Source organism: Bos indicus, chromosome 4, assembly GCF_029378745.1.
Source record: "Bos indicus isolate NIAB-ARS_2022 breed Sahiwal x Tharparkar chromosome 4, NIAB-ARS_B.indTharparkar_mat_pri_1.0, whole genome shotgun sequence".
Taxonomy (NCBI): domain Eukaryota; kingdom Metazoa; phylum Chordata; class Mammalia; order Artiodactyla; family Bovidae; genus Bos; species Bos indicus.
The window spans coordinates 87,405,995-87,422,136 of NC_091763.1; the positions used below are offsets into that span (position 1 = coordinate 87,405,995).

Below are 16,142 nucleotides of genomic sequence, written 5' to 3' on the forward strand. Positions count from 1 at the left end.
ACTCTCACATCCTTACATGACTACTGGAAAAACCGTAGCCTTGACTAGATGGACCTTTGTTGGCAAAGTAATGTCTCTGCTTTTTAATATGCTGTCTAGGCTGGTCATAACTCTCCTGCCAAGGAGTAACAGTCTTTTAATTTTTGGCTGCATTCACCATCTGCAATGATTTTGGAGATCAAAAAAAATGTATGTGAGAGTTGGATCATAAAGTAAGATGAGCGTGGAAGAATTGATGCTTTTGAACTGTGGTGTTGGAGAAGACTCTTGAGAGTCCCTTGGACTGCAAGGAGATCCAACCAGTCCATCCTAAAGGAAATCAGTCCTGAATATTCATTGGAAGGACTGATTCTGAAGCTGAAACTCCAATCCTTTGGCCACCTGATTCGAAGAACTGACTCACTGGAAAAGACCCTTATGCTGGGAAAGATCGCAGGCAGGAGGCAAAAGGGACGAAAGAGAATGAGACGGTTGGATGGCATCATCGACTCGATGGACGTGAGGTTGAATAAGCTCCAGGAGTTGCTGATGGACAGAGAAGCCTGGTGTGCTGCAGTCCATGGGGTTGCAAAGAGTTGGACAGAACTGAGTGAATGAACTGAAGGGGAACTAAGATCCAACAGGCCACATGGTATGGTCAAGTAATAAAAAATAAATAAAGCTTTTAAAAAAGAGATTTTCTTTTCGAGGTGATGAGTATGCTTTAAAATTGACAGTGGTTGCATAACACTGTGAATATAGTTAAACAGCTAATATTTTAAAACAAATACCAAACCTCTCTCTTGACTCCATATGCCCTCCTAGAAATGGTTCCAATCTCCCTTTCCATCTCAAATAGCCTCTTCCTGAGAGGTTTTAACCTCTTAAAAAGCTGTTTATCCTCCTTATTTTCACTTCATTGTCATATTATAAATCAATTCTATTTGGCTGCAGGAATAAACACAACACCCTTTAATATTTACTGTGACAAGGCATACAAGTAAGCTCAGGCACACAAATTGGTAAATTCTGGCTGAGTGTCTACTAGGTACTAGGATATAAGACTGATAGGACAAGAGTTCTGTTCAAAGGGAGAGAGCAGCGACTTTCCTGGTGGTCCAGTGGCTAAGACTCCACACACCCAATGCAGGGGGCTTGGATTCTATCCCTGCTTGGGGAACTACACTCCACATGCAACAACTAGTAGTTTGCGTGCTGCTGCTGCTGCTGCTGCTAAGTCGCTTCAGTCATGTCGGACTCTGTGCAACCCCATAGAAGGCAGCCCACCAGGCTCCCCCGTCCCTGGGATTCTCCAGGCAAGAACACTGGAGTGGGGTGCCATTTCCTTCTCCAATGCATGAAAGTGAAAAGTGAAAGTGAAGTCACTCAGTCATGTCCGACTCTTAGAGACCCCATGGACTGCAGCCTACGGGGCTCCTCTGCCCATGGGAATAGTTTGCGTGCGGCAACTAAAAAAAAAAAAAAAAAAAAAAAAAATATATATATATATATATATATATATATATATCTCCATCCTGCACGGTGCAGTGAAGATCGAAGATCCTTATGTGCCTCAACCAAGGCCTGGTGCAGCCAAATAAGTTTGTTTTTTTTTTTTTCCAAAAAAGACAGAGGAAGGGAAACAATACAAAATACACAGATGAGAAACCATTAATTTAAAAATTATAAAGTGATGAGTCAGAACATATCCACTTAGCAATGGGTTATCTAAAGGAATGAATTGTGCTCAGCAAATGATTATTTCTCAATACTAAAGATCAGTTTTAAAAAGATAAGAGGCAAAGTCACTGCAGGCAGAGGAAAAAGCAAGTGCCATGACGAGAGAAGGTTGAGAGGTAGAGGAACTTCATGAAGTCCAGGGAGGTGGAAGAGTGACTGACCAGAGGAACAGAGGGGTAAGGTGAGGTCCCGGAGGTAAGGTGAGACTGGCCAGGGGTACACCTGTAGGGTTTTGTAAGGCAAGATGAGAAGTTTCAGCTTGCTTCTTCTCAACCCTGTAACACTCTGTGCACATCTGCTCTGTTACTCGTAATCCTCTGCGTACCTCCTTTGACTCCCTCTGCTCTAAGAAAAATCAAAGTTTCCTATTCATCTCTGTCTATCCAGTGCCTAGCCAGTGATTAGCCAGAAGCTCAGAAGGTGAGGTTTCCTGAATGAAGACTCCACATATGGACACCATAATAAGGCAAAAATGCCAAGTCCTGTAAAGAAATTCTGAATGAAATTTAAATAGAATAAAAAAAATGTTATTGAAAGGCAGTGTGCAGATCAAGGCCAGGGGATCTTCATTTGAATTCTTCTGGCCAACGTAAGGTTATTTCTACCAGAGGTTGTAATGTGTTGCAAGTTTGAAATCAGTTAAACAGAACATCTTCCAAACTTAATTACACTCATTCCCAGCATCTGAAACATAAAACTGCCAGCAGTGAACAGCATTAGCATCTCCAGTGACTGCTCGGTAGTCATGAACTGGTTCTCTAACTCAAGCCTACTCACTGGAGCATCCCAAGACATCACCCACAACATCTACCTCAGCACCGCCACTGAAATGGAAAAGCTATAGATATTATATTACTAGTAACTGAAATAGAACTACCTTTTTAAATAACACATGATAACACATGCTTTCCTTACGAATGACTGACAAACATTTAATTGCCTAATAATTAGTTTCACATATGCATGCTGGATTTTCTGTTTGCACTACACAGGGGATTCTGCTATAGCTCTAATTACAGCCTCATTATTCAGAAAGGCACACACTGATTGTAACACAGTTGAGACAAAGGTAGCCAAGTAACAGTTTCAGAGTGCAAAACCACACAATTCTGCAAATCGATAAGGCACGTTTCTTTGGGAGGGAAGGAAAACACATTCTTTTCCCAGCGGGCTTACTGTGGCCTTGAGGCTTCCGCCTGGTCTGTCTGCAGTTTCTCTCCTCCTTCCACTTCCATTGTACAGTAAACAACTCGATTGGGAGCGACTGACCTCAAACCTTGCACTTCCATTATGACAATCTAAAGACAAGAAAAATGTTTCACAGATTTGTCAAATTGACAACATTTAGCAACAGAGACAGCAGCATGAACTACAATTAGAGAGACCAATTGATATAATTATCTGACAATCTCAATGGTATTTTATCTTCTTTATAATCCATCTTTATTCATGGACGGTATAGTACATAACGTTTTGAAAAAGTCAAGTATCTGAAGATGCATCTCCTACCAGCAATTAAGTTAAAGTCTCTAGATATGACCACAATGAAGTGAGATAAACACTCAGATCCTACAAAACAATTTTGACAGGTCTGCATGAGGTAAGGCAGAATGATGAAAATGCAGTAAATATGTTACAAGAATACAGGTTGAATTCCATATAAGGTGACTGCTACGCATTGTCACCATCACACCGATTCACAGATAATCAATACATGGCATCAGAAAATGTCCATACTCATTTATATGACTATCAGCATTTACAAAAGAATTTTCTTTATGGCCAATGTATATCTTATGAAAATATAAAAAATATAACTTGCCAAGAATATCTTACTATTAACCAGACAAGGGAAACTATTTTCCCAATCCATTAATTTGATAAAGTCTACTGGAAAAGAGTAGAAAGACTGATATTAGCTTATATATTCGTAACTCCTGGGGAGAAGGAAAACATACTTTTCAAGTGTGCTTTTTATCTTTGTATAAAAGGCTGCCAATCTTAAAATATTGTAACCTAACATTCTCACTGGATATACATATAAAATATGAATACTGCTGAATATTATTTACTATAGCCTTTTAAAAATATTTGCATCATTAATTTTCCTAAATTTTCAACATCCATAAAATATATTCAATGGCATTCATTGAATATATTTATTCAATAAAAAATACATATATTTTATTGATCTCCTGTTGTATATGTACAAACAAGATTAACAGCATTCATGCCATGTAGCTACCAAAATATCCACTAAAAATGAATGTATCATTTACTGATTTTTTAAATACATTACTAAATCAGTATACCTTTTGTAGAGTTATGATATGAACCTTGAGGCAAAAAGTCTCAAAGAAACAAATCATCTTAATAGAACTTTTTTCCCTTTTAGTTCTGGTACAAGATTTTTTTGTAAATACAAATACCTACTGTTTTGTTTTTCCATAAAAAACATATTGGGAAACTGATCACCAAAAATACAAGTCAAATTCAGAAGCATTTTCTTCCCTCAGCCACGGCTTTTATCATTTTGTCATACGGAAATGCATACCAACATACGAATAAAAATAAACACAATGAAAACAGACTGTGAGAATGAATAGATAATAGTAACAGTGTTCACAGCTGCTCTAACACTCAAGGAAGCTGAGGTGAAGTACTAAACATGAAACAGAATTGAGTACACTAGATAAATCTAGAAATCTCGATGGCACGAGTTCACATTGTATCTGTCCTGCATTTCTTTCCTTTGTGTGTTTAATAGCTAGAGTGCAAGAGAGAACAAAGGAAGCATCTGCTTACCATTATTTCCGTTACCGCTACTACAAGCTATGCTATAAACAGGACAACCTAAACCAGATGACTGTGAAACAGTCTTCTGCCCCTCCAAATAACACTCCCTTCTGTGTTGGGAACATTCTCTCCTGCAGGACCGCCACTTTCAAAAGATGTAACTTCTATTGTGAATCCATGCACGCGTGCCTGCTTAGATTCTCAGTTGTGTCCGACTCTTTGTGACCTCATGTAGCCCGCCAGGCTCCTCTGTCCATGGGATTCTCCAGGCAAGAATGGAGACTGGGTTCCCATGCCCTCCTCCAGGGCATCTTCCCTACCCAGGGATAGAACCTGCATCTCCCGTGTCTCCTGCATTGCAGGCAGATTCTTTACCCGCTGAGACACTGGGGAAGCCCACACATATAAGTAAATAAAACAACAATATTCTGCAGATCTGACTTCCAAAAGGAATTCGAAAAGCACAGCTAGTTTCAATTATGAAGGATAAAAGCAGCTAAGAATTCCATGGACCATCATCTCCTCTAACTTTAGGTAACCGTTTCAACCAATTCCCAGCAAAACTTGATAATGAAACTGCAGAAAATAAAACTGATCCATGTTCTGTCTTCCCTTCCCATTTCTCTAGATGAATGATGTAATAAGGATAAGACAAAGTTATTCTAGAAGCATAAAGAAGGGAAGAATGTACAAAATATGAAATAGCATGTTTCTGAATAAGACATTGTCCATCCACAGAGTTACGTGGCAACTCAGGCATGTTCAGGTTGCAGTAAGAGGAAGCTGAGCAGTCTGGTGAACAGGGGACCATAAACGTACCTCCAGATACAGAGGAGGTCATGGGGTCTGCTGCCCTATTACCAACAAAAACAGTGTGAAAATCAACTATATTCATGCCACTGACACCATTTCCCTTACAACATACAGACTCATCACTTCCTGGATAAGTACTTTCCTAACTTCACTTGACTGTTTAATTTTGACATATCACTGTAGAGGTCAGTGTTTTGTGAGTTAGCTCGTCGTTTGCTTTATAATTCTCTCTGAAATCTTCATGAATGAAGAGACCTAAAAGTAATCTTGCGAGGCCAATGGCTGATTTTTGATACCATTAAAGTCCCTAACTCAAAAAACAGTTATCGCGTCAACTGAGTGGCCAGGTACTCTTTCAGAAGGCTCTTACCTCAGTAAGCAAAAATGGAAGAAAAAAAGACTTGCTAAATGTTAACTTCCTAAAGTTTACATTCTAGAAGAGAAAACCGGATAATGAATAATATAATAAATAACTGAATTTTATGTTAGGTGCTGTGGTGGGAGACGGGATGAGTGGGTAGAAATTTTACAGAGATGATAAAATTGAAGCAGTGTTTCAAATCTGCCCTTATTCTTTAGACTGGGACTTCTGTTTCTAGGAGAAAAAAAATTCCTTCTCCGTTGAATAGACTCAACCTGACAGATGAAATGTGAAACCCTTAAAATGGATTAACTGCTTGCCTTTCTGAGTTTTCTCAGGCTGAAATCTGGTGTCTGATGAGGGAAGCCTAGATAATGGATGAAGGATAATTATTCAGTTTAGCTAGGCAAAGGTCAGAAGCCCTGGGGCTGGAGGAGGTACCTAGTCCATTCCCTCCAGAGTTCCACAGACTAGCACGGTGTAGTCTGCCCTTGAAAGTGACCTCAACTTGTTCTGAGACACCACTCCTATTTAAAATACTGTAGGCACTATGGAACATATCTGTACTATGCTATGACAGGAAAATATCTGTCTTACACAGACACAGTAACAGAGCATGTCAAAATAATTATAAAAATATGGAAGCTTCTTAGACCATGGCTAAATGAAGTTTTAACTCATATTATCCTCCTAACACCATTTTATTGTTAACTGAACAGCCCTATTGAACACACTGGCAATAAAGCACAGACTAACAATTCATAGAAAAATGAACTCATGAGCATAATTTTGTTTTCAAAAGGGAGAGAGAATTCATAAAAGCTAATTATTTACAATGGTGTAAGATTTTTAAACAATAGAGAAAAGAGAATGTGTTTTGAACTGTTTTCAGTTGTGCATGCTTACAGAAATAATGGTATGCTTAAACATTACAAAAATAATTTGCTTTTCAAATTATTTTTATCATTAATGAATTTAAATGCCAAACTCTTGGTAGGAAAAGTTAGACTGTCATTAAATGGCTGATTTTGTTTTGTACAAAACCTTAAGAAAAAAAGGAGTTGGCACTTATCATTTAAGTCCATAGGAAACCTGACTCAGGAATGAATGGGAAATTTTATACCTGAGATATTACTTAGATTCAAATTAAACTTTCTTAGGTTATGAGGTTAAAGAGATTGAGAAGAAACCCAGGAGCAAAGCTACTTGGCAAAGTTATTAGCTAATCCCGGAACCAAGTTTGGAGTCAGAAGAAAATCTCCTATTTCTACTCTGACACTGAATTTAACCTATTAACTTACAAAGGAAAGGTTAGGCTAGAAGTGAAAAAAGAGAGGCAGTTGTCTTCTCTTTAAACCTGAATTTCAAGTTGAATAAGTGGAGGAAGGAACAGAAGCAGACATTTGCTTTTTCTGCCACAAAGGTAACAAGCCAAGTGTAAGAATTATAAACAAATAAATCTAAAACTGTACCTCCTAAGACTACATACTTTGCTTTGTTAATTAGCAGACTCAAATAGCAATAGTGGGCCCCAGCAGAGAAAGAATAGTACAATGCAAGAAGAGAGCTACAAGCTTTAATTTTTGAGAGGCTATAAATTTAAGCTAGATATTTTGAGCATATGTGTGGATGCTGTGTAAAAACCTATATACAGAGATGAGCAGTGAGGAAATGCATCATGAAAAATATCCACAGAGAGCAGCAGCAGTCAGTGATCAGTTATCTTTGGTTTCCAGTGCTTTGTATACAAGGGATGAATTGTGCAGTCTTGGGGAACACAATTTTAAATGAACAACATTTATACTTGCTTTTTAAAAAAGAATATTACTGTACCTATAAGGAAACTGCAAGTCCCAGAAAGGAGGAAGTCTTTACTTCTCATCATCTATAGTACTCAATATCAGACATTCAGTTCAGTTTACTTGCTCAGTCATGTCTGACTCTTTGTGACCCTATGGGCTGCAGCCTGCCAGGCCGCCCTGTCCATCACCAACTTCTGGAGTTTATTCGAACTCATGTCCAGTGAGTCAGTGATGCCATCCAACTATCTCATCCTCTGTTGTCCCCTTCTTCTCCTGCCCTCAATCTTTCCCAGCATCAGGGTCTTTGCAAATGAGTCAGCTTTTTGCATCAGGTCGCCAAAGTATTAGAGTTTCAGCTTCAACATCAGTCCTTCCAATGAACACTCAGGACTGATCTCCTTCAGAATAAACTGGTTGGATCTCCTTGCAGTCTAAGGGATTCTGAAGAGTCTTCTCCAACACCACAGTTCGAAAGCATCAATTCTTCGGCATTCAGCTTTCTTTATAGTCCAACTCACACATCCAGAAATGACTACTGGAAAAACCATAGCCTTGACTATACGGACCTTTGTTGGCCAAGTAATGTCTCTGCTTTTTAATATGCTGTTTAGGTTGGTCATAATTTTTTTTCTAAGAAGTAAGCATCTTTTGTAATATTATACATTATAGCTGGTTTATGTGATCTGATTCTCATAGTCAAAGTAGATTTTTTTTTTCAAAGTAGATTAACAACAAGAATAATCAAAGCTCAAAAGGAGTTTTCAAACTACAGAGAATTCAATTATATATTTTAAATCCTATTTCTACTCAAGTGTGTTTCAGTACTTCTTTTACCAATAAACTTACACTGGCCTCACTGGCACCAAGCGACTTGCCTCAAAGCTTATATTATTTTATTATCTAACTCGTTCCAAATAGGAAAAAGAGTATGTCAAGGGTATTGTCACCCTGCTTGTTTAACTTATATGCAGAGTACATCATGAGAAACGCTGGACTGGAAGAAGCACAAACTGGAATCCAGATTGCCGGGAGAAATATCACTAACCTCAGATATGCAGATGACACCACCCTTATGGCAAAAAGTGAAGAAGACCTAAAGAGCCTCTTGATGAAAGTGAAAGAGGAGAGTGAAAAAGTTGGCTTAAAGCTCAACATTCAGAAAACTAAGATCATGGCATCTGGTCCCATCACCTCATGGAAAATAGATGGGGAAACAGTGGCTGACTATTTTTCTGAGTTCCAAAATCACTGCAGATAGTGACTGCAGCCATGAAATTAAAACACACTTACTCCTTGGAAGGAAAGTTATGACCAACCTAGATAGCATATGAAAAAGCAGAGGCATTACTTGGCCAACAAAGGTCCATCTAGTCAAGGCTATGGTTTTTTTCAGTGGTCATGTATGGATGTGAGAGTTGGACTGTGAAGAAAGCTGAGTGCTGAAGAACTGATGCTTTTGAACTGTGGTGTTGGAGAAGACTTCTGAGAGTCCCTTGGACTGCAAGGAGATCCAACCAGTCCATCCTAAAGGAGACCAGTCCTAGGTGTTCACTGGAAGGACTAATGCTGAAGCTGAAACTCCAATATTTTGGCCACCTGAATCAAAGAGCTGACTCATTTGAAAAGACTCTGATGCTGGGAAAGATTGAAGGCAGGAGGAGAAGGGGATGACAGATGATGAGATGGTTGGATGGCATCACCGACTCGATGGACATAGGTTTGGGTGAACTCCCGGAGTTGGTGATGGACAGGGAGGCCTGGCGTGCTGCGGTTCATGGGGTCACAAAGAGTCGGACAGGACTGAGCGACTAAACTGAACTGAACCCTTATACAACTGTTATGTTTAAAGGACAATTTGCATTAATTTGCATTCACAATCTGATTGTCTAGCCAATGAAGAATAATTTAACCTCTTTAAAATATATCATGGTGCTTTAAATTTGAAATGTTATCACAAAGGTCAGCAGAAATTATCCTGCAGCCTCATTTACACTGTCAGAAGCGAACGTGGGATAAAAGCACTTACCTCCAAGGTGAATGACAGCACCACGTCGGACTTTGACAGCTGAATCTCATTCTCATCCCCTATGTCCAAAAAGGCAGAGTTCTGGGAACGTTTTAATTTTTGCAATTTAAATTCTGGACCACCTTTTGAAACTGGAAGACTCTCCAAATTGGCCATTAGCAAATTCACTGAAGACCGCAACTCTTCTATATACACGCTCTCCATTTCTTTTGCTATAAACTTGGGGAATCTTCTTTCCTTGAAAATAATTATTAAAATAACAATGTCACACCAGTCAGGTCTCAATTTCATCATAAAACACTATATTATGTACATATACTTGACTGTCTCAGAAACTGTGACACTAAATATAATGCATTTACCTGATCCTTTAGTCTGCAGGCTTTAAAAGCCTTGTGCTGTGTGCACAGACGCTCAGTCATGTCTGACTCTTTGTGATCCCATGGACTGTAGCCTGCCAGGCCCCTCTGTACATGGGGCTTCTCCAGGCAAGAATACTGGAGTGGGTTGTCATGCCCTCCCCTTCAGAGGATCTTCCCATTCCAGGGAACGAACCCACAACTCTCACATTGCTGGTGGATTCTTTACTGTCTGAGCCACCAGGGATGGAATGGGATGACAGCTGTACAAAATGGGCAGGGGAATGATGGCCTAAAGCAGCCGTCATTCAGATGACTGCTTAATGCTCCAGAAAATCAATGCCTTTACTACGGCTTTCTTTGGCATCATTTAAACCGCAACCTAAGACATCCTCATCTCCAGGGTGAATGGAACATAGCCAGAGCATGTTCATCAGCCTGTACCTCATCTGACTCTCTCGCCCCACTTTGTCCATGAGGTGGCAAGGAACATCTGGCTCCACCTCATGAGTCAGTCCCAGAGCCTCAAACCACCTGTTTTCCTTTCCTCCCAACCTAACCTTTACATGTTTCTTTTAAAATAATTTTCATATAATCAGTATTAAAACTTCAAATATATTATCATAGTTATTAAATATCTACATCCATTATTAATTTTCCCAAGGAAGCTTCTTAAGTGGCCTTTTAATATTCCTCTATAGTTTGAAGCAACTAGTAAATAAGCTGCTTACTTACTCCCACATAGTTTAAGTTTGCATCCTCAGAAAAAAACACACAGCTACTCAGTTATGTAATAACTTGGTTTCTTTTGGGGATGGGGGTGGGGAATAGCATTTGGATAGTTTTTCAATACATGCAAAAGAGGAAAAAATAAAGTATAAAAGCATTTTTACATTTGGGAACTGATTTTAAAAGCTATCATAAAAAGCAGCCAAAGCTCAGATATTAGGCAAAAAGGTGAGAGAACAGGTCCTTTCAACAGCATATGTGAGCAAAGACCAGCCAAGGCTCATGCAGGGCAAATGTCCCTAGTTTAATTCACTGTTTGTAGCCTGCCGGGCTCCTCTGTCCATGGAATTCTCCAGGCCAGAATACTGGAGTGGGTAGCTGCTCCCTTCTCCAGGGGATCTTCCCAACCCAGGGATGGAACCCAGGTCTCCCACATTGCAGGTGGATTCTTTATCACCTGAGCCACCAAGGAAGCCCCCAGTGTACTGTTTACTACTGATATAAGATCCCAGATGGCTGTAGCTACATGTTGTTACTTTGTAGAATTTTGCCTGGTGATGATATAAGTAATATGTGTTTGGTGAGTAAGACAATCCAAGGATTATAGTTTTAAACCCTTGTTGGAAATTAATCACTTTTATTGGGTTTTACTTGGATCTTAACTTTGCCTAAAAACACCTACTTTTCAAACGCTCTTCAGACTAGGTTCTAATCTCTAACTAGTTTGCTCATTAATTATACACTGAGTACAATCATTGTTTATTCATTTTATATTTGTATGACCATCAGAGTTTTGCCTTTTAGAAATATTTTAGGAAAGTAAAAGGCAGATACATCATGTGTTTCACAGTTTTGATCTACTGGTTATTTTCCCTAAATTTTCAAAGTGTTATTTCATGGAAAATGTAATATCAGCACATGAAAAAAAAATCTATTCTTATGTAGCTTTCATTAAAAATACTTCAAGGAAGAGACTGGCAGAAATCACCTCGACTGTATCAGCATTTTCAAACTTTACAGGAAATAGACTATACTAGATTTTCTTTTTCTCTCTGGGGGAATAAAAACAACAACACCGTTTTAAAGCTTTGAGGTTTGTTGATAGTATTTCTTAAACTTTCTTTAGCCTGCTTATGTTGCCTCTTTCTTGGAAACAAAACCAAATGTACATATTAAATTTGATCTTTTAAATTAGAACAGCATCAGAAATAGCACTATTCTGTAGCTTAACTGTGAGTTGTTCCTATAAACCATTTTAGTGTTCTAATTTGGTCTTCTGTACAGCTTAGCTCATTACCAGCCCTAACACATTATGTACATTAAAAAAATCTGCTCTATAAAATTTCCATTATTCAAATTTAGTCACTCTTTAAGGGCTTTTCACTTTCCAGTAGATGAAGCATGGATCAGTGGTAGGATGAAGATGGTGACAACTTTCAGACTGTGGAAATATCTGAAGAGAGGTACAAATGGATTCCCTGACAAACGTGGCATAAGCAAAAAAAGGGTCAAATATGATTCCAAGCTTTTATGCCTGATGTACTAGAAAGATAGTACTGCCAAGAACTGGCCTACCATGATCACTTGCCTGGAAATTGTCAACACCCTCCTTCACTCCCACATTCGCGACTCCATCTTCTCTGCTTTATTTTCTAAATAGCAAATGATCACCTTCCATAATTTTGTTACATAGCATGTTTGCTGCTTATTGCAAGTCTCTCCCAAATAAAATGTAAGCTCTCTGAGGACATGGCAGGGATACTTTTATCTGATGTTATCCTAAGACAACTACATCTGTCTGGATGTATCCCAAATGCCTAAAATAGCACCTGATTATTTTAATAAGGTATTCAATATTTATCCACTGAATTTATGAACAGAGAAATTCATGCTCCAAAAGGTTAGATAAGTTGCTCATGTTATATATCCAGGAAACACAAACACAGATTTGGTCCACAGGTCTTTCTGGCCCAGTCCACCACATTTTTTCTATCACTACCTCCTAATTATGCCTTAAAAGGCATAATTTTAGCCAAAGTCAATGTATATATATGGCTGATTCACGTTGTTGTGCAGCACAAACACAATATTGTAAAGCAATTATATTCCAATAAAAAATGATAAGAAAAAAAGAAATAACAAAAAAATTTATATCCCTTGAAACAGATTTCTGCCTTGTGGATTTAATGTTATTGTATTGTATTGTATTGTGAAGTGTAATAGTTGCACACCAGGCTTCCTGTCGTTCACTATCTCCTGGAGTTTGCTCAAACTCATGTCCATTGAGTCAGTGAAGCCATCCAACCATCTCATGTTCTGTCACCCCCTTTTCCTCCTGCCCTCAACTTTTCTGACATCAGGGTCTTTTCCAATGAGTTGGCTCTTTGTATAAGGTGGCCAAAGTATTGGAACTTCAGCTTCACCATCAGTCCTTCCAATGAATATTCAGGGTTGATTTCCTTTATGATTGACTGGCTTGAAATCCTTGCTAGAGTTTGCCCAGGACTGTGCAGGAAGAACAGATTCAAACCTCCACTCAGATCTTTAAAACACTAGTTCTCATTGTTCCATGTGGATTTCCTGTAATAATAGGTACCAAGTGTGATAGGTGTTCCTAATAGTTGATTGCCAACTCTAAACTATGAATAAACCATGTTTCTGGATTTATGAGACTGAAGAGGCATCAGGGCCTAGAAAAACAAACCCAAGCTCTGGAGTCGAAAGACCAATGTCTGAGGTCTTTTATTAAGTAATCTTGGCTAAACTCAATCTCCTTGTCTATAAAATAAATTCATTATATCACCTACCCTTGTGGGTTTAAAGGATTATGGTAAAGATCTAAGACAATAAGGTCAGTAAATTACAACTAGCCTTATATTTTAGGAAGGTGGCTTTAATTTGGTGAAACAAAGTAGAAAGCAATTAAACATCTATTTACCAAAAGACATTATATTTTGAGTTTTTTTTTCATTCCAATCCCATTGGCTTCAGTTCCTTCCTTCTTCATGTTTTTTCTATTTTATCAACATTTCTGATGGAATCAGTAGGGTCCCCTCAAAGAGAAGCTGCTGGTGTGCATCACTGACCTTGCACCTCTGACTCAGCTACGAGGCTGTACAAACACATTCTTCTCCACAGACATGAACTTGAGAATACACCCCAGGCTCTCCATCCTACTCTGGACCCCTCTGGAAATTCATCTAAATTATCACATACCCAGCCAGACCCTTGGAGAAGAACTTGGGACAGTGTGAACAGCTCAGGTACAATCTAAATACAAGGAGACAACTCAGAAATGCAGACCACAGGTCCAGAGTCCTGCCCACAGTGCCAGGCACATCTCTCTGGATTCTCTCTTAGCCTCAGTTCTTCAAGAAAAGCAATGCCCTTCTAGATAGCTTCTAACACAGGTTAGGATTTGAGGGAAAGCATTTTTCTCCCAAGGTTTTCCCAATGGCTCAGTGATTAAGAATCTGCCCAAAATGCAGGAGATCCAAGTTCAACCTTTGGGTCTGCAAGAGCCCCTGGAGAAGGAAATGGCAATCCACTCCAGTATTCTTTCCTGGATAATCCCATGGACAGAGGAACCTGGTGGGCTATAGTCCAAGGGGTTGAAAAAAGCGTTGAACATGACTTTGTGACTAAACAACAATTTTCTTCCTAAAGCTTCCAAAACCCTCAAGCTACTTGATTTCTAGCCAATAAATTCCACATTTGCATCTCTGGAATCATGTAGTGACTCTCCAGGTAAGCAGAGGATAGTAACAAGGTGTGCTGTCCTTTCAACCTCTGCCCTCTGTATGAATTTAACTCTTTAGCCCCTAATTCATATCATCATCCCATGTCTTCATCTGGAGAATCCTCATGCATCTCTTGGCTTGGCTCTCACAAAATATTGCCATCTCTGTTATCCAACTTCTCTTTCCTCGGTTTTTCTATTTATCTCCAATTTCTCAGTGATTTCTCTACTTTTTAATTGAATAGACATTTATATAATACAACATTAGCTGTCTTAAAATTTACATAAATAAATTTACTTAAAATTTAATAAATATATTTTTCTTTGAAAAACACAAAACTTCAGCTGTCAAATGCAGTGTGGGACAGATCCTCTTAACTGCTGGTAAAGTTCACTGTCTTGATTTGGGGACTTCCCTGGTAGCTTAGACGGTAAAATGTCTGTCTACAATGTGGGAGACCTGGGTTCGATCCCTGGGTCAGGAAGATCCCCTGGAGAAGGAAATGGCAATCCACTCCAGTACTATTGCCTGGGAAATCCCATGGACAGAGGAACCTGGTAGGCTACAGTCCATGGGGTCGCAAAGAGTCGAACATGACTGAGCGACTTCACTTTGCTTTCACTATATAGGGTGCACACACATTTATCAAGCTGTAAACTAAAGATCTACGTACTTTGCTATATATGCATTGTGCCTTCATTTTTAAAATGGAAAAATCCCCAATAGACAGGACTCTTCAGAAAGACAGAGACAGAATCAGAGGGAAAAGGGGAGAAAGGAGAGTAAGAGTCTCCTTTATTATGTTTGAATAAAACATATTCAAAGTTTTCATTTAGTAGAAGAGAAAAGGAGAAACAAAATCTTATTCTCAGACCCAAAGCATTACAACCTCAAGTCTCTTTTAAGGGACTATAATTTTACTTTTACCACTGAAGTAAATTAATGCATCAATTTATTAGAGAATGATTTAGACAAAGAGTCCTCAGTATTAAAAACAAGGACAGCTTTTGTTTGAAATCTATTTTTGTGCACAGAAACACAGTGACTGTATAAATAAAAGTAAATAAAATATTGTATTTGATATATCCTGAGATTCTGTACTACACATCTCAAATTATAGTTTTCACTCATTCAAATATTAGTTGACACCACTGTGGGCCAAACACTGTGCCAGATACTTTGGGATGTATCACATGATTTTTCAGGGAGGACGGTCTTCTCTCTGATTATATTATGCTTACTGCAATATTAAACTTCTAAGTCTGGAAGTTTGAGAAATTTGGGCATTGCTTTAAGAATAATCTACAAAAGTTATCATTGAATTTAAACATCTCATATAAAGATGGATATGTAAAATAAATAATATACTCCATTTAGATAATATGCATTCATGAATCTGAGCTTAAGAGGTATGCAGGGAAACAAGAAAATGATAAAATTACACTGGCTTTGTCTATACATAACTGTCAGCTTACAGAAATCTAAATACAGAAAGAAATGTGGTTCAGTATATCAAAATTAACAATTTACCTTTGCCATTTTCTCAGCCAACTGCAAACGGCCATCAAGTTCCCTTCTGATCTGGGCTGCTTGTTCATCTGCATTATCCAACTTAAAAATAAAACAGAAAATCACACGTACATGATTACTTAATGGCAGTGACCTACAGATTAAAGCAACACTAAAATGACTCCAAAAAAACTTTATAAGTCTTCTCAGCTACCTATTGAGAACACAGAAAAATTGTTTAATTAGATTGACAGTATAATTAAATTTCTTGGACACTTTTCACTATGA

At 38.5% G+C, this 16,142-nt stretch overlaps 1 protein-coding gene across 12 annotated transcripts in view; it reads right to left on the bottom strand.

Annotated features, from left to right (window-relative positions):
• The window catches only part of CADPS2 (calcium dependent secretion activator 2), a 582,333-nt gene that overhangs the window by 328,470 nt on the left and 237,721 nt on the right, over positions 1-16,142 (bottom strand). For all 12 annotated transcript variants that reach the window (XM_070787293.1, XM_070787301.1, XM_070787295.1 and 9 more), the window contains 3 exons: positions 15,876-15,956; positions 9,518-9,754; positions 2,896-3,017 (listed from right to left, as the gene is read on the bottom strand). In XM_070787293.1, coding sequence (XP_070643394.1) covers positions 2,896-3,017; positions 9,518-9,754; positions 15,876-15,956 — 440 coding nt within the window. The remainder of the gene's footprint in view (positions 1-2,895; positions 3,018-9,517; positions 9,755-15,875; positions 15,957-16,142) is intronic.